A 23,184-nucleotide genomic window follows, 5' to 3' on the forward strand; every position below is an offset into this window, starting at 1 on the left:
CCGAGCTGGACAACGCAGGCCGGGCGCCACTGGTGACAGAGGCAGGGCTTCTTCCTGACCAGTTTCTCCCTTGTTACAGTAACATTGTTTCTGCTTTGCATTAGCTGCTGAGCTCCACTGGTTGATGTGTTTAGGGAAGTGCAGGAAAGGGTTTACCTATTTTACATGCCTCCCTGCCCATCAGCACAGCAGTTAAGGAGTAGCAGATCTTTAGAGCCCTGCGCGGTTGTATCCGCATCCGCTCCACTATCTGCAGAAATGGTCCATGGATATTCACGGATTTGCAGAGCTCTATCCATCTCGCCATCCTCAACACTTGGTCACCAATGCTTCCGCTGGATCCTTGTAGGTTGGGGTTTCGAGCAAACTCTGTTTGGTGTAAGGATGGAAAGGTGAGGAGGGAGGAGAATGTGTCCTGTCTGTTTAGCATGAAGGAGGAGAAGGTGACATGGTCGAATCCACATGAACTAATTCATGCCTACGCTTCTTTCACAGCGATGATGACCTCATCCCTCATGACATGTCCGAGGATAAAGAGCTGAAGAAGATGAAAGCTCCTGTCTATATCCGAGACTGTATTGAAGGTAGGAGATTCTGGGTAGAGTCTATTGAATCTTCACTTGGAAATGCTCATCTCTTACTCTGTTCTGGGGTGGTTCCTGGTACAGGCTAGTGTTTGTGAGTTGACTCAAAGTTGTGGTACATTGGAAATTGGTGTTCCAGGTTTGAATTGTTAGTTCTTCTTCGAGTGATTGCTCATGTGTATTCCACAATAGGTGTGCGTGCTCCTCATGTGCACTGGAGTCGGAAGTTTTTCCCCTAGCAGTACCCGTATGGGGGAGGGCCTGGCGCGGTATGAGGGGGGCTGCGCTTCCCCCACTCTCAGTTCCTTCTTGCCGCCAGTGAAGGTGCGTCGGAATTGCTCAGCTCCAGCTTTGCTGCGGCTCGTCTCCAGAACTCTTGGTTTGTTCAGTAGTACATGTAATTAGTTAGCTAATTCAGTTAGTTTAGTTGGTCATTGAGCCCGGGCCAAGGCATGCCCTGCGCCCCAGACTTTAAGTCGTGCGGCTCTTGTAGGTGCTGCGTGCCAAGTAGTGACCTGCACGCAGATTGTCTGCGCTGCTTGGGAGAAACCCATATCAGCGTCATGTGGGCTGGTCACATGCCCTTGCAGAGTCATAGCAGCCATTACTCACAGGCTGGCCACAGGAAGGCTCACAAGGTGCAGGGGAGGGATAGCTCGGGAGGGGAGAGGGGATAACTCAGTGGTTTGAGCATTGGCCTGCTAAACCCAGGGTTGTGACTTCAATCCTTGAGGGGGCCATTTGGGATCTGGGGCAAAAATTGGGGATTGGTCCTGCTTTGAGCAGGGGGTTGGACTAGATGACCTCCTGAGGTCCCTTCCAACCCTGATATTCTATGATAAGCTTCTTCTAAGGCCTGTTGTTTTCCCTAATGGGCCATTACACTTAATGGGCCCTTCACAACCAGCTATTTAGACAGAAGCATCTTGCCTAGTGGGTGTCACCCCGGTTTGACTATATGTGAAATACAGATACATAGTCACTATTCATAAGTCCAGATACAAAAATGGTACATGCACACAAATAGGATAAACATATTCAGCAAATCATAACTTTTCCAATGTCCCCTTACATGTCCCATCTTGTACAAAATGCATCATAATTATGCCATAATAATATAATAATAATATCCCTATGAATAATATGGGGTGAAGTGTCACAACAGGCACCATTTTTCACAGACAGGGGTGATTTTAGCAGATCTGTCACTCCTGGGGAAACACAGGCACAGAGAGCACAGCTGCCTCTGGTGTCCTGGAGCCACCAGGGCTCTCATGCTGCTAGCCTGTTTATTGCAATGGTGCCTGCTGCAGTGATCACTGACTGGCATGGGAAAGTGTCCCACTGTAGAGGAAGAAATAAGGCAGCCCTTGCTAAAAATTTTCAGCAGAGGATTGCAAAGAACCTCCATGGAAATTTCACTGAGATCTCTTGGGAGGATTCCAGGGACATCCCTGTGCACATAAACTGCTCTGCATGCCTGTGCCCCCACCTAACACTACAGGGAAATGGCAAGCAGGTAACAGCTCAACCTCTCTTTGCTGTACCACTACCTCTTCTAGTACGAGTAAATTTAGTGAAAAGTTGCGACACCCTGTACCCCATGTTCACCACTTTAATATGATTATGATATATTTTGTACAAAGTATGCCTTGTGAGGTATCATTTAAAAACTCATAATCTACTGAATATTATTATCCTGGTAAAGTGTGTAGCAATTTTGCATATAAAGGTATGAGACCTTTACTGTAACATGTTACAATGTTAGAAAAGCAGTCTCAAACTCATCTTCCAGAGACAGACACACTTGCACTCCAGCAAGGTGCTAAAGAGCCATTACTGCTTAATCACAAAAACAACAAGGAGTCAGGTGGCACCTTAAAGACAGTAAAGACTAACATTTGGGCATACACTTCAGATGTATGGAGTGAAAATTACAGATGCAGACATAAATATACTGACAAATGAAGAGAAGGGAGTTACCTTACAAGTGCAGAACCAGCGTTGACAAGGCCAGTTCAGTCACGGTGGATGTGGTCCAACTCCCAATAATTGATGAGGAGGTGTCAATACCAAGAGAGGGAAAATTGCTTTTGTAGTAAGTCAGCCACTCCCAGTCCCTATTCAAGCCCAAATTAATGGTGTTAAATTTGCAAATGAATTGTAGCATTGCAGTTTCTCTTTGAAGTCTGTTTCTGAAGTTTTTTTTGTTAAAGGATGGCTACTTTTAAATCTGTTACTGAATGTCCAGGGAGATTGAAGTGTTCTCCTACTGGCTTTTGTATGTTACCATTCCTGATGTCTGATTTGTGTCCACTTATTTTTTACGTAGGGACTGTCTGGTTTGGTCAATGTACATGGCAGGGGGGCATTGCTGGCACGTGATGGCACATATCACATTAGTAGATGTGCAGGTGAATGAGCCCCTGATGGTGTGGCTCATGTGGTTGGGTCCTCTGATGGTGGTGTTAGAGTAGATATGGGGACAAAGTAGGCAACGGGGTTTGTTACAGGGATTGGTTCCTGGGTTAGTGTTTCTATGGTGTGGTGTGTAGTTGCTGGTGAGTATTTGCTTGAGGTTGGGGGCTGTCTGTAAGCGAGGACTGGCCTGCCTCCCAAGGTCTGTGAGAGTGAGGGATCGTTTTCCAGGATAGGTTGTAGATCGTTGATGATGATCTGGAGAGGTTTTAGCTGGGGGCTGTACGTGATGGCCAGTGGTGTTCTTTTGTTTTCCTTTTTGGGCCTGTCCTGTAGTAGGTGACTTCTGATTACCTGTCTCGCTCTGACAGTCTGTTTCTTCACTTCCCCAGGGGGGTATTGTAGTTTTAAGAATGCTTGATAAAGATATTATAGGTGTTTGTCTCTGTCTGAGGGGTTGGAGCAAATTCGATTGTAAACTAGGGCTTGGCTGTAGACCATAGATCGTGTGATGTGTCCTGGATGGAAGCTGGAGGCATGTAGGTAAGTATAGTGGTCAGTAGGTGTCAAGGCTGAATCCCCACTCCAGCACCTCGAGTGCAGGAAGTGGGGGCCCGCAAGGATTTAAAAAATTAATACTTGCCACTTAAGGTTTGTATTAAACTCCTAAGGTTACAGCTTCTCTCTGAGCTTGGCTTGGTAAACTCTGCCACCACCTAAATGCAAAAAACCCCCTTTGAACCCAGGAAGGAGCACTTGGGAATACCTCCTTGTGGGGTACCCTCAAGCCCTTTCACCTCCCCTCCGGGGAATAGCTGAGAAAAAAAACAAAGGAAATTAGCTGTGGCTATCAGCTGATCAAAAACATGCACAAACCTCTTAGGACACCAAAAATCCAATCCTGTTCTTAAAAAAGATAAACTTTATTAAAAACAAAAAGGGAAAAAATACATCTGGAACTTAGGCTTTTTGCTAGATCTTAAAAGCAACAATTACAAAAATTAGGCACCCAAAATAGCTTTCTTGGGGTTTCAGCTTAACGGTTACAAGCAAACAAAAGCATCTGGGGTTAGCACAAAGGAGATCCACAAGCCAAAATAAGAAATAAACCTGATAGCGTCTAACTAAACATTCCCTATCCAAATTATTTCTTCTAGGTATGGTGGATGAATTTTTATACCTGGTTCATGGAATCATAGAATATCAGGGTTGGAAGGGACCTCAGGAGGTCATCTAGTCCAACCCCTTGCTCAAAGCAGGACCGATCCAATTAAATCATCCCAGCCAGGGCTTTGTCAAGCCTGACCTTAAAAACTTCTAAGGAAGGAGATTCCACCACCTCCCTAGGTAACGCATTCCAGTGTTTCACCACCCTCCTAGTAAAAAAGTTTTTCCTAATACCCAACCTAAATTTCCCCCACTGTAACTTGAGACCATTACTCCTTGTTCTGTCATCTGCTACCACTGAGAACAGTCTAGATCCATCCTCTTTGGAACCCCCTTTCAGGTAGTTGAAAGCAGCTATCAAATCCCCCCTCATTCTTCTCTTTCATAGACTAAACATCCCCAGTTCCCTCAGGTTCAAGCCTTACACAGCATTCCTTTTGCTCTATCTTCCCCTCTCTCCTGGAGAGACACAAAACAAAGGGAAGTCCCCCCCCCCCATTTTAAAAAGTTCTAGCCCTCCCATTGGTTCTTTTGGTCAGGTGCCCACTCCTTTTCCTTTACCTGGGGAACTTTGTTAATCCTTTACAGGTAAAGCAAGCAGAGAACAGCCACCAAGAGGGACTTTATAGCTAACTGGCTGGCTGGGTGTCCATAAAAGGAAGCTACCCCTCCCCCCTCCATTTATCACAGTAGGTTTCCGGTATAGGGTGGTATTTATGTGACCATCACTCATTTGCACTGTAGTGTCCAGGAAGTCTATCTCTTGTGTGGACTGTCCAGGCTGAGGTTGATGGTGAGGTGGAAATTGTTGAAATCCAGGTGGAATTCTTTAAGGGCCTCCTTCCCATGGGTCCATATGATGAAGATGTCATCTGTGTAGTGCAAGCAGAGTTGGGGCATTAGGGGACGAGAGCTGAGGAAGAGTTGTTCTAAGTCAGCCATAAAAATGTTGGCATATTATGGGGCCATGCGGGTACCCATAGCAGTGTCACTGACTCGAAGGTATAAGTTGTCCCCAAATCTGAAATGGTTGTGGGTGAGGACAAAGTCACAAAGCTCAGCCACCAGGTGTGCTGTGGCCTCATCAGGGATACTGTTCCTGACATGTTGAAGTCCATCCTCATGTGGAATATTGGTGTAAAGAGCTTCTACATCCATTGTGGCCAGGATGGTGTTTTCGGGAAGATCACCAATGCATTGTAGTTGGTGATCTTCTCCTCAGGAAGTCGGTGGTGTCTCGAAGATAGCTAGGAGTGCTGTTAGCATAGGGTCTGAGGAGAGAGTCCAAATAGCTAGATAATCCTGCTAGAAGAGTGCCAATGCCTGAGATGATGGGGCGTCCAGGGTTTCCAGGTTCCTGGATCTTGGGTAGCAGATAGAATACCCCTGGTTAGGGCTCTAGGGGTGTGTCTCTGTAGATTTGTTACTGTGCTATAGCAGGGAGTTTCTTGAGCAGATGGTGTAGTTTCTTTTGGTACTCCTCAGTGGGATCGGAGAATAGTGGCCTGTAAAATGTGGTGGTGGAGAGTTGCCTGGCAGCCTCCTATCCATCATCCGACCTGTTCATGATGACTACAGCACCTCCTTTGTAAGCCCCTTTGATTATAATGTCAGAGTTGTTTCTGAGGCTGTGGACAGCGTTGCGTTCTGTATGGCTGAGGTTATGGACCAAGTGATGCTTGTTCACAATTTCAGCCTGTGCATAGCATACCAAATGGACTGAAGGTAAAAAAAAATCCATTGTAGTCGACATACTACACTGATTATGGTGAGAGATTGTGCCACATGCTCTCAAAGAAACTGAGGAACCACCTGATCAGCATCCTGTACAGCAAACAGGAGAATATCAAGAATGAGCTCTCAAAACTGGAGACTCTCATACAAAACCAACCTTCCACACAAACTTCCATGTGGCTGGACTTTACAAAAACGAGACAAGCCATTTACAACACACATTTTACTTCTCTACAGAGGGAAAAGGACAGTAAAGTATCTAAACTCCTACATCTCCCTGGACAGTCAATAACAGATTTAAAAGTAGCCAGCTTTCAACAAAAAAACTTCAAAAACAGACTTCAAAGAGAAACTTCAGAGCTACATTTGCAAATGAAATGTAAACACCATTAATTTGGGCTTGAATAGGGACTGGGAGTGGCTGGCTCACTACAAAAGTAATTTTCCCTCTCTTGGTATTGACACCTCCTCATCAATTATTGGGAGTTGGACCACATCCACAGTGACTGAACTGGCCTTGTCAACACTGGTTCTGCACTTGTAAGGTAACTCCCTTCTCTTCATTTGTCAGTATATTTATGTCTGCATCTGTAATTTTCACTCCATGTGTCTGAAGAAGTGGGTTTTTTACCCACGAAAGCTTATGCCCAAATAAATCTGTTAGTCTTTAAGGTGCCACCGGACTCCTCGTTGTTTTTGTGGAAACAGACTAACATGGCTGCCCCTCTAATGCTTAATCACAGATTCACCAGTAGGGGAGTTGGAAATACGAAATTTACAATTCACCTGAAAGATAATTGGCAGCTCACTTATGCCATAGAACTGCTTGACCCCATAACCCAGCAAAGATTTTTCCAGTATAAAGGGTCAGATTTATAAGGGAGAAAAATGCCTCTAGGTACCTCTCTTCCCCTCCACCTCCCGCTTGTCCTTTTGTCTTTCATTGAACTGGGGGGAGTGGTACTGGCCTGGAAGTTTTCCGCCAGTACAGACTGTTGAAAACTTTTTGGTGAGAGAAATCTTTTTGCTTTTAAACTTACTAGCCTTGGGAATTAGCTTGCATTAGTTTAGGAATTAGCTTGCATGTTTATCTTTTTATTTCTTTTTTAACCAGTTCTGACTTTTATGCCTTATCACTTGTAAATCACGTAATCTATCTTTCTCAAGTTAATGAACTTGTTTTACTGTTTTATCTAAACCAGTGTGTGTGATTAAAGTGTTTGGGAAATCTCAGCTCAGGTCAGCACGACTGGTGCATGTTCATTACCCTTTGTTGGAATGATGGACTAATTTATGAGCTTGTACCCTCCAGTGGGCTGCTGAACAGTACAAGATGTACATTTCTGTGGGGCAAGGCTGGGATTGAGGGATATGTGGGTGTTGCCCTATATCTATTCGTGGATGGCAAGGCGTATCATTTATGTATTCAGCTGGGAGTGACTTTGCATGCTGGTGAGCTGTGAGTGAACGGAGCCTGTAGGAGTTTGCTGTTTACTAGCAAAGCAATGTAAAAGGCATCCCAGGCTAGAGAGCTAAGAGGACACAACAGTTCAGGTTGCACCCTGGGGAATGTTACAGCTGTGTCCTGCTAAGTTGGGGGTGCCATCATTGTAATGGGAAACTAATGTACATGCTTACTTGAGGTTTCTTTCCCGGCATCAGGCTTGCGTATGTTTGATTGCTGGGACTGACTGGATTGCGGTGGAGTCTCAAACAGATCCTGACTTTCACCATAGCTGGACCACCCCTGTTGCATGTCCCCGTCCTCTCAATGTCCCTTCCAGTCCTACAATGCTATGATCCTCCTCCTCCTTTCACGCAGCGGCCTGTGACTCAGGCTTCTCCGAGGTATCCCCGGTGCTGTGCGGGATGTCAGTGGGGTCTTCACCAAGTATGTCACGCAGCTGTTTGCAAAAGCATCAGCTCTGCGGCTCAGTACCAGATTGACTGTTGGCCTCCCAGGGTTTCTGATATGCCTGCTGCAGTTCCTTCACTTTCACACAGTGCTGCTGCTGATCGCTGGCATACCCCTTTTCCTGCAACCCCAGCGCGATGTGTTTGTAGATGTCCATGTTTCTGTGGCTGGTCCATAGCTGTGATTGCGTAGCCTCTTCTCTCCACAGGCTCAGGAGATCAACTCCAGGCCATCATGCGTCTGCAGCATATAACCAGCATGGTCAGCCAGGCAGTTGCACTCAACAGTGGAGAACTGCTAGGTGTGCTCCCCAAGATGGACAGTCAGGAAAAGGCATTTCAAAAGTTTGCAGGGATTTTAAAGGGTGATGGGACTTCTGGACTCCGTGACCCCTAGGGCAGTGGAGTTCACAATTGTGACTGGAGTGGTCACTGTTGGATATTCTGGGACAACAGCTGGAGGACATCATAGGTGTCTACATTCATGCTGTGTCGACCTCAGTACATCGACCAGGGCTCCACGCCACTTGGAGAGGTGGAGTGACTACATCGGCATAATGGAGAGCTTATGTCGGTGGGAGACAAATTTAAGCATAGACACCTGCACAGCTAGGCTTATGCAAGGCAGCTTACGTCGACCTAACGTTGTAGTGTAGACCAGGCCTAAGTAACCTCAGCTTAGTTCCAGTGTCTGACCTTTCTGCTGAGTTGGTGTTTTCTTCCTGATGGAAGAGACCAGTTAGTTCTTATGCCCCTGAGTTTCCCCTGCTCTATCTCCCTGTCTATCCAGATTCTTACACCATATGCTGAATTTCTACATCTGGCCTTGGTTGTAATGTTCTCTTGAAGAGCAGGAAGGGAGGGAATATCTCTGGGGTTCTTGCTAGTAAAAACGTTCTCACAGCTGGTCAGCAGAACTGAAGTGGTTGGTTTTTGTTTATCTTTAGTCCTAACTGGATCTGAAGACGTAGACAAGTGGGAAGCTACAATGAAGGTTTTGGAGAGTCTGATTCGAAGGAATTCAGCTACTACAAGAGAGGTAAGGCCATGTGGGCTGTTCCAACAGGCTTTAGTCAGAGGGTTGCCATCTTGGCCTCAGAAGGAAGCTAGGCATAACGCAGTGCAAGATGGTAACGTATAGAGAGCGACAGACCAGGCTGACTTGTCCTGGAGTTGGGACAGACCATGGTGAACTCAGCAGCATGGCAGCTGGCTCTTTTTGTCTCTTTTGGACTCCTTTTGCAGTGGGAATGGAGACCAGGAGACAGGTAGAGCCTTCCAGTGAGCTTAGGGTTGAGGAGGATATTGGAAGCGGCACACTTTGTCCAGCGTGAGCAGAGCTGCCTGTGGAGCAGTTTTGAAGCCTCAGCTGGTGCAGCAATGCAAATCAGAAGACAACAAAATGTCTTTTATGCTTTCTTCAGACCCATTGTGTTCCACTCTCTCTGGCTCCTCATCAAGAGATGTTTGGGGCAGACTAGTCAAGATGCAGAGCCTGGGTGGGCAGAGAGAAATTGGGACAAGGGGTTGCTGATGCAGTGGCTCTTCACCATGGGTCATCTGCAGGGACTGAACTTGGGTCTTCCAGTGCCAAAAGCATGCGCCTCTACCAACTGACAAGAGATGTAACAGTAGTAGTTCTTATCCTGTTGTGTGGGCTGGCCACTAGAGGGATCACTTACTGCACTGTAGGTTTTACTAAGGTGTCTTCTCCATTCCTTGCCACTAAGGTTCTTCCAAAAGCCATGTTTTAAAGGGGCATGGACATCAACCAAGAGGTTAGTCATTTCTTTGAGCAGTCCTACCTCAGTGGCACCCTGGCTTGTCATGTCCTCTGTTGTGTCTAATACTCAGGCCCTGCCTCTTCATGTCCAATCCTCTCTCAGAGGCAGCCAAAATGAAGTTTGTATCTGCATCTTCCTTTGTAAACCCTCAGGGGCGGGAAGAGCTTGCAGCCCAGAAGGTGGCCTCTCTGCTTTTGTATTTTGTGCAGGTGAGCATGGAGTTGGCTAAAGTACTGCTGCACCTGGAGGAAAAGACCTACATTGAGGGCTTTGTGGAGCTCCGTCAGAGAGCCCTAGTGGCTGTCACCATCACAGATCCAGTACCAGTGAGTCTCTGTGCTTCTCCTTCCTCATAATAGGCACAGGCTTAAGGATTTGAGCAATTGCAGCTGGTGTCTCTTGCTGGCATGGCAGAAGCAGTTTCCATGATGGTAGGCTGGATGACCCATTATGGAGCAGGCTGAGTTTGTGTGAAGAGCTGTTCTGCCTCCTCACCAGCTGGGCCGTGAACTGGAACGATTGGAGCCAATGTGTTCGAGGGTTAGTGGCTGAGAGGGAAACTCTGGGCTAGAGATTTAGACCATTGAAATGACTTGATAGGAAGTGTCCAGAGGTGATGAAGAAATGTGTGTGTGTGTGTGTGTGTGTGTGTGTGTGTGTGTGTCAGGGCAAATTAGCTAGCCTTGGGCAAGTCACACAGCCTCTCTGTGCCTCAGTTTCCGCATCTGTGAAAGGAGACGTCTTTGCTTCTGAGACGTGCTAAGGTTGTATTAGTTACTGATTGTAAAGCACTTGGAGACCCCGGGTGGAAGGTGCTGTAGAATGGCAGAGTCACATTGGTTGGTATTGGCTTCCTCTTGGGAGGGCGTGGCAGTGCGAGTCCCTGAATTTCCCCTGCTCGGATGGTTCTTCTCTCCCCATTTGTGGATTTTCCTGGTTTATTACTAACAGGAGTTAGGATTTCTCCTCTCTAGAACTCCAGCCCTCGGGGAGGAGTTGTGGGGGAGCAGGTTTCTTCCCCAGTTATTGGTTCATGCTCGTTGTTCCCTGACTTGTTGCAGGTAGCGCAGTATCTGTCCTCCCAGTTCTACTCCTTGAACTACAGTCTCTGTCAGCGCATGGACATTCTGGATGTAAGTGACTCACCTCTTCTTTTCTCTTTGTTCTCTAGCTCCTCCCCTTCTTTCACCTTCCCATCCAGGGGTCCCCGTTGCACGAGACCCCTGTCTCTGGGAGAAGAGCTGGGGTAATCCCTTGACTCCTGATTGAAAGGACAATGGGGCAAAATAGGAGCGGCCTGGGGGAAGCTGTTACGTTAACATCAGTTACTGCTCGTCACTTCCTGCCCTCAGAGGTTAACGTGCTGTACAATTGTGATGGGAACTGGTGAGGGAAGAGATGGCAAAGCAGAGGCCAGGATGGTGACCACTTGTCTGGAAGCAGTCAGTGGTTTTTAGGGAGTGTACTAAAATTTCCTGGTGCTTTTTCAGTCTACTGCATGGTTAACTTCCTAACCAGGCACCCTCCCCATGCTGACACCCCACTTCACTAACTGTACCTAGAGAAGGAGCTGCTGTCTGCTTTCCCGGCTGGACAGCTAAGCTCCTCTGCTGAATATCCCCTGCGGCATCTCAGAGGTACTCAGTTGCCTCAAACTTGTGGGGTCCTTCCACCCTCACTTGAGCTCTTTTGTGCCTGCCCCTCTCTTCATTCCTGCCCTACTCCCACCAGCTCAGTGCAGGTGACTGTTGCTCTTAGTCTCTTTGTTAGGGAGAAGGAATATCATCTTCTAATGGAACCTCTTTCCATTTATCTAGGTCCTAGCTTTGGCCGCTCAGGAACTCTCTCAGCCCCAGGCCTCTGGGAAAAATAAGCCCTGGAGTGCCCAGAGTCCATGCATCCAGACCGTCCCTGGCAGTGACAGCTCCCAGGACTGGAGAAGGATTGTGGATGAGAGGATCAAAAGCAAGACACGCCATTTGGCGAAGGTGAGGCCAGGATGCTCAACAGTGGAAATACAGGAACACCTCATACCACAAAGCAGAGAGAGTTGCAGTGGGGCTAACTCCAAGAACTGCCTCAGTCCTATCCAGGCCAGGGACCAGTGTATCATCATCAAAGGCTGGGTAACTTCGTTTTAAAAAAAAAAACTCCACAGTTTTCTGTGCCTTCTTGGCAGGGGGCTGTATCCAGCTCCTTGAAGCACTCGCTCACCCCCATCCCCACTGCTGCCCCATGTTGAGAGAAGACTGTCCCTATACCTTGGACTCCATGTCTGACATTGGGAGCTCCCAGTCTCCATTCTGCGCTTCCAGTCCACAGAGCTGCCCTCTGCCTACTGTGGGAGGTTGTGAGGGGGCTGTGGCTCTGCAACTCATTTCTCAACCCCTTCCTCCAGTCCCATCCTGGGAGCCAACCACCTCTATTCTGTATCTCTAACCCCCAGAGCTTCCCTCTGTCTTGCATGGAAAGAAGTTGTTGATTAACTTCCAGAGCTCCTTTACCTCCTGTACTGGGAGGTGAGCTTCACTTATCTTGTGCTTTGCTTCACTTATCATGTTGCTTTGCTTCCCCTCAAGTTTCCACCTCCCATACCACAGGACTGGGCCAAGACTCTGTAGAACTCCTCAGAGATGGGGATGAGGAGGAATTGGAAATGGGGAAGCCAACTCTGGGGAATTTGACTCAAGCATGCAGTGTTGAACCAGTGTAGGCCCAGCTGGGAAATGCCAGTCAGAGGCAATGTCAGGACACTGCGAGGAACAAAAGACACTTCAGTGCTAAAAAATGCTACTACTGTGCTTTCCCCTCTCCGCAGCGGCGAGGTCTGACAGCACCGAGGAGTGAGGTCATGTAACCCTTTCAGAGGCACTTACTGTGGCTGGCTGTTTCTCCTCTCTAATCCTCTTTTTTCTCTTTTGGACAGGGTCAGTCTCTAGTGGAACCGGCTTGTGGCCCAAACAAATTCAGTTCTTTAGCTGGACATTTCTTCTTCCCCCTGATTCAGAACTTTGACAGGTGAGATGGTGAGTGCTTGGGGTCCTGGCTTACCAAGGGACTATGGCAACACATGACTGTGAGGGTGAACCTTGACCTTGCTCTGTTAATGTCGTCAGTGACTGAACTGTGACACAGAGAGGTGGTGTGACTTTCTCAAGGCCCCCAAGGGAGTTCGTGCCAGTGTCAGGAATAAAACTCCTGGAGTGCCACATACCAGTCCACAGCTCAGTGGATGAATGGACTAGAAGATGGATAGAAAGCTGGCTAGATTGTCGGGCTCAACTGTCTAGCTGGCAGCCGGTATCAAGCAGAGTGCCCCAGGGGTTGGTCCTGGGACCGGTTTTGTTCAACATCTTTATTAATGATCTGGATGATGGGATGAATTGTACCCTCAGCAAGTTCGCAGACGATGCTAAGCTGAGGGGGAGAGGTAGATACGCTGGAGGGTAGGGATATGGTCCAGAGCGACCTAGACAAATTGGAGGGTTGGGCCAAAAGAAATCTGATGAGGTTCAACAAGGACAAGTGCAGAGTCCTGCACTTAGGAAGGAAGAGAGAATCCCATGCACCGCTACAGGCTGGGGACCGACTGGCTAAGCAGCAGTTCTGCAGAAAAGGACCTGGGAATTACAGTGAACAAGAAGCTGGATATGAGTCAGCAGTGTGCCCTTTTGTTGCCAAGAAGGCCAACAGCATATTGGGCTGTATTAGTAGGAGCATTGCCAGCAGATCAAGGGAAGTGATTATTCCCCTCTATTCGGCGCTGGTGAGGCCACACCTGGAGTATTGTGTTCAGTTTTGGTCCCCCCACTACAGAAGGGATGTGGACAAATTGGAGAGAGTCCAGCATAGGTCAACGAAAATGATTAGGGGGCTGGGGCACATGACTTATGAGGAGAGGCTGAGGCAACTGGGGTTATTTAGTCTGCAGAAGAGAGGAGGGGGGGGGGATTTGATAGCAATGTTCAACTACCTTGGGGGGGGGGGGGGGGTTCCAAAGAGGATGGAGCTCAGCTGTTCTCAGTGGTGGCAGATGACAGAACAAGGAGCAATGGTCTCAAGTTGCGGTGGCGGAGGTCTAGGTTGGATATTAGGAAACACTATTTCACTAGGAAAGTGATGAAGCACTGGAATGGGTTACCTAGGAAGGTGGGGCAACCTCAATCCTTAGAGGTTTTTAAGGCCTGGCTTGACAAAGCCCTGGCTGTGGTGATTTAGTTGGTCCTGTTTTGAGCAGGGGATTGGACTAGGTGACCTCCTGAGGTCTCTTCCAACCCTAATATTCTGTGATTCAAACTCCTAGGCTACGTCCCTTCCCAAAGTGACCATAATACAGCAGTGAATTGGGATGAGGGTCTGTGTTTTCAGAAGTAACTAGGGATTTGGGCTGCGTAGGCAGGAGGTACAATGGGGGATGCCTGAGAAGCATTTGGATGGCTCTAGCCTACTCCAGGCATCTGATGGACAGGGCTTTGAATCTGGAAAAGAGGTGGAGCATGGAGAGTGATGCTTTGCTTTTGGAGGATGCTAAGCAGTAGTTCCTTTGAATGGCCACAAGGGGTTTTGACACACACTAACAGTCCAGACAGTTCGTTCAGTAATGGAAGGACGTTTGACTGAAGTTTTGGTGCTATACATGATTATCAGGCAACATTCCTACAAGCTATTGCATCTCAACTGTAAGGAGCTGCAGTCTGTGGCCCTGGATAGCCGCCATGGTGTTGCTTCCTCCACCTTGCCAGGTGCTTGGATTCATAGTTGACCAAATCTAGGCAGCAGTTTAATGTTAGTCAGGTAAGGATGCTCTAAGGTAATTAAGGACCTGGGTATAGTCCTAACCTGCCTGAGGTTACAGACAGCATTAAAGCAGTCTCAGTTCTGATTGTTTACAACATTTGGCATTTGCATGTATTTCTTCCTAGTTCAGCCAGACTTCACCAGAAAGCCAAGTCAGAAGTGCCCCTGGCCAGACAGTGAGCAGTGATGTTCTGAGCACACTTTGAGAGGCGCATGGGAGCCAGTAGATGTGGCGGGAGGCATTCTCCATTTTACTTTGGTAGCCACTGTCTCCAGGACTGATTGCCAGTGACCGGCTGGACACAGTATTTCCTGCTGACCTTCCAAGCCATGCTCTGGCAGGTCTGAAAAGGCAATAAGAAAACTTACCAACCCAAAGGAACTGTGTGTCTTGCATTGCAGGCCTCTGGTGACCTTTGACCTTTTGGGAGACGATCACCTTGTGCTGGGAAGGCTGGTGCACACTCTGGCAATCCTGATGTACTTTGCCATCCACGCTGTGGTAAGGAAGTTGAGGCCCATAATGCAGCACTTGCTGACTGCAGTGGGGGTGAGCCCCGAGATGGCCTGTGAAGTGGCATTGGAGCATGGTGCCTGCTGCACTCAATGTGTAGGGGGATGCCATACCAGTGAGCAGCTGGCAGATGCTGAGGGATGGGCTGGCCAGAGAACAGGGTTAGGAGCTGGGAATCCTGCATTCTGCTCCCTGCGTGTACTTGGGCATGTATCTTTACTGCCTGTTTCCCCAGCTGCAAAATGGGGTTGAGTTAGTTACCTTCCTGCTTCCCAAGAGGGGTCTGAAGGCAGGAAAAAACCCAGTGTGTGCTGACTGCTATAAGAGGCGTTGGGTTCCCCAGAGACCCATCTGGGTGACTTTTTCCACATTGCATGTGGTCCTAGCTGTGGACAAGTCAATATCCCTTTTGGGTCAGTGTTGAGAAGCTACCTATTCACTGTTCCCCTCAATCCTGTCCTGCAGGCAGCTGCTGCCATGGGAAAGTCACTGCTGGAGTTCGTCTGGGCCCTGCGCTTCCACACAGACTCGTAAGTTGTGTGTTTCTGTGGTTAGTTTGGTGATGGGAAGATGATCAGCTCGAGGGCCAGGTGCTCTTACTGGGACTCTTCAATCTCAGGTGGAGAGTATTGCCTGACTGAGGTAACATGGATGATTTAATGCACCATTCTCTTAGCTCACCTCTGCCCCCTTTCCCTCCCTACTCCATATTAGAGCAAAGCCTGCAGTGCCTCATGCGGGCAGAAGAGATGGGGCTGTCCTTGGGGCTCTCCTTTAACCCTTGTATCACAGTTTTGGCTAAGGTGGAACTTTCATTGCCAAATCCTGGCACCTCACTCATCTTTTGGTCTGAAACCTCTCGAATGTCTTCTCTGTCCAGAGGCACAGTCAGTGCATGTAGAAAGCATGGCAGAAACCTTTTGGATCCATTTTTGAGTTATCCCTGAGTTGGCTTCACCATGTAAGATATTTCCGAGGTGCTTTTTTTCTGCAGGAGCTCAGAGTAACTGAATGGTTTGGATTTAAACCTCCACAGCTGGAAGGGTATTGAGCAGATCTAGTAACCTTTCAGCTCACCCCCAGCCCAGGCTTCCAGCCTCTTCTGGTCCAGGGAGCAAGAGACTGGCCCCAGCTCTGCTGGGTGGCAGCATAGAGCTGAGCAAGGGGACCAGGTCTGCCAGCTCTGATTAAATCTGTGCTCACTAGGAGTCTGGCTGTGCTGGCAGTAGCCATCTGTGAGAAAATCGGGGGCACTGCAGTAAAACACACTGTCTGGAGAAGAGCAGCTAACATGGTGTGTAGGGGAAAGGAAGAGAGGGAAGCTGCAGCCTCTCACTGGGTCATTGCTTCTCCACCAGGTATGTGCGTCAGGGCCTCCTGTCTGCAGTCTCCTCCGTCCTCCTCAGTGTCCCTAATGAGCGGCTGCTGGAGGACATGACAGACGAGTTCTTGGAGACCCAGTCCTGGCTCGCAGGTGAGGGAAGTGGTGATGATGGTAACAGGGTGTAGTGTCTGTAGGACAGAAAGGCGACACAGTCTCCCACAGTATTCTTGCCAGCAAGTTAAAGAAGTATGGACTGGATGAATGGACTATAAGGTGGATAGAAAGTTGGCTAGATTGTCGGGATCAACGGGTAGTGATCAATGGCTCCATGTCTAGTTGGGAGCAGGTATCAAGTGGAGTGCCCCAAGGGTTGGTCCTCGGGCCGGTTTTGTTCAATATCTTCATTAATGATCTGGAGGATGGTGTGGATTGCACCCTCAGCAAGTTTGCAGATGACACTAAACTGGGAGGAGAGGTAGATACACTGGAGGGTAGGGATAGGATACAGAGGGCCCTAGACAAATTAGAGGATTGGGCCAAAAGAAATCTGATGAGGTTCGACAAGGACAAGTGCAGAGTCCTGCACTTAGGAGTGAAGAATCCCATGCACCGCTACAGACTAGGGACCAAATGGCTAGGCAGCAGTTCTGCAGAAAAGAACCTAGGGGTTACAGTGGACAAGAAGCTGGATATGAGTCAACAATGTGCCCTTGTTGCCAAGAAGGCCAATGGCATTTTGAGATGTATAAGTAGGGGTATTGCCAGCAGATCGAGGGACGTGATCATTCCCCTCTATTCGACATTGGTGAGGCCTCATCTGGAGTACTCTCTCCAGTTTTGGGCCCCACACTACAAGAAGTATGTGGAAAAATTGGAAAACGCCCAGCGGAGGGCGACAAAAATGATTAGGGGACTGGAACACATGAGTTATGAGGAGAAGCTGAGGGAACTGGGATTGTTTAGTCTGCGGAAGAGAAGAGTGAGGGGGGATTTGATAGCTGCTTTCAACTACCTGAAAGGGGGTTCCAAAGAGGATGGATCTAGACTGTTCTCAGTGGTAGCTGATGACAGAATGAGGAGTAATGGTCTCAAGTTGCAGTGGGGGAGGTTTAGGTTGGATATTAGGAAAAACTTTTTCACTAGGAGGGTGGTGAAGCACTGGAATGCGTTACCTAGGGAGGTGGTGGAATCTCCTTCCTTTGAGGTTTTTAAGGTCAGGCTTGAGAAAGCCCTGGCTGGGATGATTTAGTTGGGGATTGGTCCTGCTTTGAGCAGGCGGTTGGACTAGATGACCTCCTGAGGCTCCTTCCAACCCTGATATTCTATGAAGGGATGTTTTGCTACTTTCTTTGTGCTGCTGAACAGAGCCTCATGTGGAAGTGCATGTATCATTTGTGTTAAGAAGGGGCCAAATTATCAATCCAGTACAGCCCTTTCTGCAAGGGGGGGTGTGTTGCAGAGGCATCCAAAGTGCAAGCCTTGGGCCAAATATGGCCTATAGTATTCTAACATAGTCACCTTCACCTTCCATAGGGAAATACGGCCTACGGAGACTCCAGGTCCAGAATACAGTGCACTTACGCCAAGCACCATATCCCCTCATATTCTATGGACTTGTAGGCTGGACCTTCATGTTTTAAATTACTTGCAGACCTTGAACTTCTGATAAGCAACCAGTGTACTCCTGGGTTGGCAGAATTTGCACAGCCCAGGTGCACTGGGTGCATGGAGGATGGGGAGCATCCTCATACCAGTTTTCATGGTGGCAGATGATGAGAGCAGGAGGGCATGGTTCTTTCTTCCAACTTTCCTAGTGCTGAGGGAACAAACATCTGGTCTACAAAATAGAGTGAGTGACTCAGCCAGCTTGCACTGCAGGAGCGTGGCCTGCAGCACGTGGCAGCACGTATCACACAGCACTGCCTTCGAGGTGACATGCTGGAAACTTGCAAGAGGAAATGGCACTGTATGCTCTCAGCCTCGGGCTAGGTTTGGATGCACTTCTGTGTGCTAATTGGGCCCTTTACTATTCTTCTGCCCTCAGTTGGTTTCCTTCACCATCCTGACATTTAGAAAACTGGCTTCCCATGGGGGCTGGGGCGGAAGTGACACCGACACAGCCGGTCTCTGATCCCTGCAGGTTATATAGCTCTGTGCCCTTAAAGGGAAAGAGCAGCCACAGGGGCCAGAAACTCCACATTTCCCATGACATGGTGTGCGCTGAGGAATCTGCCTCCCTCTGCTATAACGTTCCTGAGAGCAAGGGGAGTCTTTCCATGAATGTTGTAAATGTCTGAGGAATTCAGTTCAAGGAGCGTTGTGGTCTGTCTGTCTTTAACTAGCTGATAGTTTTAGCTGTACTTGGCAGGGAGAGGGGAAGGCCTGGAATAGCAGCACCTCCTTTCTGTGTCTGAAACTAGTCTTGTGGATGCCTCTTCTGGTGCTAGGAAGATACAGTGTATCAGTGGTGATGTTTGTACAGAGGCAGTGTGCACAGCTGAGTTCAGATAGCATGGTGGTGATTGCAGGATAAGAGCATAATAATTGCAGCACATCAAGCACCAGAAGCCTGCACAGCCCTCTTATACACACAAGCCTTGGTTCCTGCCCCAAAAACTTTACATTCTAATTTCATCCCAGGTGGAACCAGTCTGACGCATGCGGTGTCCTGGATGCCATTGGAAAGTCTGCATCCGACGAAGTGGGTATTCACCCACGAAAGCTTATGCTCCAGTACATCTGTCAGTCTATAAGGTGCCACAGGACTCTTTGCCGCTTTTACAGATTCAGACTAACACAGCTACCCCTCTGATATTAAAAAGTCAGTGGTTTCCAGCAGGTACTACAGAATTCCTCTGCACTTGGAACAAGAAACAACTGGGCTGTCTGTGTCCCTCTGCTGGGGAGCACCGGTTGGGAAATGCTGAATTGATGGCCATCCCTGAATGGGAGAAGCTGCCCTGGGTTGGAGAAGGCACATCATTCTTGCATTGGTCACTTCTGATAAGCTTCAGCTGCAGAGCATTTTGAGGATGAGTGTTCTAAGCAGCATTTAATGTTTCACTTTCCTTGTTCTGCCTCATCCCCTTGGGTAGGTTATGATAGGCCCTGTCCTTAAAATTCAGTTACTCCATCATCTTGAAAAGACATGATCCCTTCTTTGGCTCAGCTGCAGAGGTCCTTGGAGGGAATCCCCTTCACCCCACATGAGGCCTGGAGCAGTTTGCAGGAAGTGTGTCTCTTCTCATGTCAGGACTTCTGAGGTGCAGGGTTACTCCCCTTCCTTTCTCCCTACCCTCTCTTGCAGCATAGTTAGCTCAGGCTCCATGCTATGACATCGTCTCCAGTTGCATATCACAGGCTCTGAGCTAATAAACTGGGACTGTACACTCTCATATGGCTGCTTCCCCCACCTAGAGTATGGAAACACCAGCCTGAAGCTCTCCCTGAATTTATAAATAACCCTACTCCATCCGTGTGAGTCATGTGCTTAGGCTGACACAGTGCTGGGCTCTGAGCACACTGCTTGTGCGTACAGGATATCCTCACACAGACTCTTTGCTCTTCCAGACTCCCTCCTGCTCTGACATCCTGAGTGCATCCTGAGTTTTTACTTTGAGCTGATTATGGGCCCCTGGAATAACAGTTTCATGGATGTTCTGCAAATGCCTTCATTTACACGCTGCTCACAGCGCCAGGTCTGTGTGAAGGCACCAGCATCGCTTGGGCCTGTCTTACGCTTCCATCAGCTGACTGCTAGCGATACTTAAGGGCTATTCTTATTCTCTACTACACCCATTTGTGCACATGGTTATATGATTTGTTGGTGATTGTGTACAAACAGAATATGTGCGCACAAGAGTTAGAAGCTGCTTTAAAACCTAACCCTTTTTGCCCTGATGTCAGGTTTCCAAGCCCCCTTCATCACCTGCCCCACTGCCAATCATTTTGGAACTAACATTCTAAGCGTTAGTGTGCACCTGGGTGAGTGCGCATGCAACATAGGCTAACGCTATTGTTTGGTCTAAGCAATCTGAGTGTAGATATCTCATGGGAGATAAGTTGAGTAGCTTCTGGGCCTAAATCTGAGCAATGCGAGAAGTGTTGAACACTAGTCCAGAGGGTTAGTTTTCTTTCACTGTTACTGGATTTCAGCAGTTCAGGAAAGGACTGTAAAGAGCATCCTTGTTTTCCTCCCACCGTCAAATAATGGCATCATCCTCTTTTGCAGATGTAGCAGAGAAGGACCCAGATGGAGACTGCAGGAGGCTGGCCTGGCAGAATCTGCTGCTAATGGAGAACCTGCTAAAGAAACTCAGAAGTATCCCTTCCTAGTTGTAGGGGGGAAACTGAAAACAGAGGTGACTTCCACCTAACACACTTGCCAACTGGGTGTTCATAGGTACTGCTGGGCCCCTTCATCAATCACCTGGTTGGAGAAGAAAAAGGGACCGGTGTAGAGGTAAAGCCAGGGAGCCTGACTTGACATCTGGACTTTGTAGTGGGGGCTAACTCAGTGAGCTATTTGCTATCTGGTACTGAGTGTACAGATGTAGGAAAGTGGACTAGTGCTGCCATCCTCTCTGCACGTCCCCCTCTCCAACACACTCTGCACCAGCTATTTATAGCCTTGGCAAATTTTAAATGTTCAGCTAAAAATATAATGAAGACCTCACATAAGACTTCTCTTCATGAAAACAGGAGGAGTGGATGTGGCCATTTACCTCATGGGGGCCAGCTCCATGGCATCCCTGTAGTGAAGGGTTGAGGGTCTCCCAGCAGTCAGCCTTTGGCAAACTAGTTACCAGCCTCCTGGGAGGGATCATAGAAGATTAGGGTTGGAAGAGACCTGAGGAGGTGATCTAGTCCAATCCCAACTAAATCACCCCAGCCAGGGCTTTGTCAAGCCTGGCCTTAAAAACCTCTAAGGATGGAGATTCCACCACCTCCCTAGGTAATCCATTCCAGTGTTTCATCACCCTCCTAGTGAAATAATGTTTCCTAATATCCAACCTAAACCTCCCCCACTGCAACTTGAGACCATTGCTCCTTGTTCTGTCATCTGCTACCACTGAGAACAGCCGAGCTCCATCCTCTTTGGAACCCCTCTTCAGGTAGTTGAAGGTTACTATCAAATCTCCCCCTTACTCTTCTCTTCCGCAGACTACACAAGCCCAGTTGCCTCAGCCTCTCCTTGTAAGTCATGTGCCCCAGCCCCAATCATTTTTGTTGCCCTTGGCTGGACTATCTTTAATTTGTCCACATCCTTTCTGAAGTGGGGGGCCCAAAACTGGACGCAGTTCTCCAGATGTGGCCTCACCAGTGCTGAGTAGAGGGGAACGATCACGTCCCTCGATCTGCTGGGAATGCTGCTACTACTGCTACAGCCCAATATGCTGTTGGTCTTCTTGGCAACGAGGGCTCACTGCTGCCTCGTATCCAGCTTCTCGTCCACTGTGATCCCCAGGTCCTTTTCTGCAGAACTGCTGCCTAGCCAGTCGGTCCCCACCTGTAGCAATGCATGGAGTTCTTCCATCCTAAGTGCAGGACTCTGCACTTGTCCTTGGTGAACCTCATCAGATTTCTTTTGGCCCAATCCTTCACTTTGTCTAGGTCACTCTGGACCCTGTCCCTACCCTCCATCGTATCTACCTCTTCCCCCCAGCTTAGTGTCATCCGTGAACTTGTTGAGAGTGCAATCTGTCCCATCATCCAGATCATTAATAAAGATATTGAACAAAACTGGCCCCAGGCCCAACCCTGGGGCACTCTGCTTGATACCAGCTGCCAACTAGACAGCGAGTTGTTGAGCCCAACAACTAGCCAGCTTTCTATCCACCTCATAGTCCATTCATCCAATCCATACTTTTTTGTTGTTGTTGGCAGGAATACTGTGGATTGAGTGGTTCGTTGTAGAGGATGATTCTAGTCAAGAGTTACACATTGTGAACATCCCCAGTGGGCTCCTGCGTATTGAAAATGTGCATAATCTTAGAGCAGAGACTCGGTCCACCAGGGTTGGTGTGGGGGAGGCAGGGCTCTAGTTTCTAGTTACACGGTGTCTTTTTCCTCAGGTGTGAATAATCTTAATATGGTTGGAAGCTGCAAGCAGAGGAAGGAGATTGAGCACTTCACATGCTACAGTCTATACTAGCATTCTATTAAAGAGAAACTTGCTGAAAGCTGGAGTGTCTTGTTCAACTCATTTCAGTCCCATTTTAACATCCTATTCCAAACTGCTTAATATTTGTGAAATCTCACAAAGGAAACCAGCCACTCCAACCCTCCTCTGTAACATCAGGTAGTATGGAATGTGTTTAGGTGGCTGCTGAAAACTCATAGTTTCTCTTAGAGCAGGGACTAAGGCCATGTCTATGCTAGCATCCCCTCAGTGACATAAATTTTGCTGGCATAAGTGCTTGCTGAGCTGGTTTTATTATGTCACTGGGAGAGCTCTCCTGGCGGCATAATGCAGCTACACAAGCACTTACAGTGATACAGCTGTGCTTTTGTAAGCTTTTAAAGTGTAGACATGGCCATAGATAAGGACATTGCGAAGGTGAGATTGAGGGGGAGAGACTCTGACAGGTCTGATCCTGCCTCGAGCTGCAAAGCAGAGCTTAATCTAGATATTCAGTCACTAGGTAGGGGGCTTGTCGTCTCCTTCTAGAACAGAGCCCAGTGAGAATGGTCCTGACATTTCACTAGGAATATTTTTCCCCAATCAAAATCAAGCAAAGGGTTTTGAACTTTATCCACTTTAAATCCAGGGTTTGGTTTGGGAAAGGCTTCAAGTTAAGAAAACTGTGCAGGATAAATTACTCAAACTCCAGCCTACGCAGGAGTGGAGGAGGTAGAATTTATTCTTCTGTAACTGCAAGCTCTACTCCAAGTGATCCTTTGCCAGATTAAATGCAAGATCTAGAGGGACTAGTTAACAGGGGAAGA

General features: G+C 48.1%; 1 protein-coding gene across 4 annotated transcripts in view; it reads left to right on the forward strand.

Annotated features, from left to right (window-relative positions):
* TELO2 (telomere maintenance 2) overlaps positions 1–22,426 on the forward strand; it is a 43,040-nt gene extending 20,614 nt beyond the window's left edge. The window contains exons 12-22 of one of the 4 annotated variants that reach the window (XR_012641240.1): positions 496–584; positions 8,765–8,856; positions 9,811–9,927; positions 10,663–10,734; positions 11,419–11,589; positions 12,528–12,619; positions 14,801–14,900; positions 15,378–15,442; positions 16,271–16,386; positions 20,468–20,698; positions 22,311–22,355. Coding sequence is in view for 3 of the 4 variants with exons in the window: in XM_074965784.1 (XP_074821885.1) it covers positions 496–584; positions 8,765–8,856; positions 9,811–9,927; positions 10,663–10,734; positions 11,419–11,589; positions 12,528–12,619; positions 14,801–14,900; positions 15,378–15,442; positions 16,271–16,386; positions 20,468–20,571 (1,018 nt within the window). In the remaining variant the exon portion in view is untranslated. Of the gene's footprint in view, positions 1–495; positions 585–8,764; positions 8,857–9,810; positions 9,928–10,662; positions 10,735–11,418; positions 11,590–12,527; positions 12,620–14,800; positions 14,901–15,377; positions 15,443–16,270; positions 16,387–20,467 lie in introns of all 4 variants that reach the window. The other 3 variants (XM_074965784.1, XM_074965785.1, XM_074965783.1) reach the window with 3 other exon arrangements.
* Positions 22,427–23,184: the final 758 nt, after the last annotated feature.

This window comes from Natator depressus, chromosome 10 (genome assembly GCF_965152275.1).
Source record: "Natator depressus isolate rNatDep1 chromosome 10, rNatDep2.hap1, whole genome shotgun sequence".
NCBI classification, from domain to species: domain Eukaryota; kingdom Metazoa; phylum Chordata; order Testudines; family Cheloniidae; genus Natator; species Natator depressus.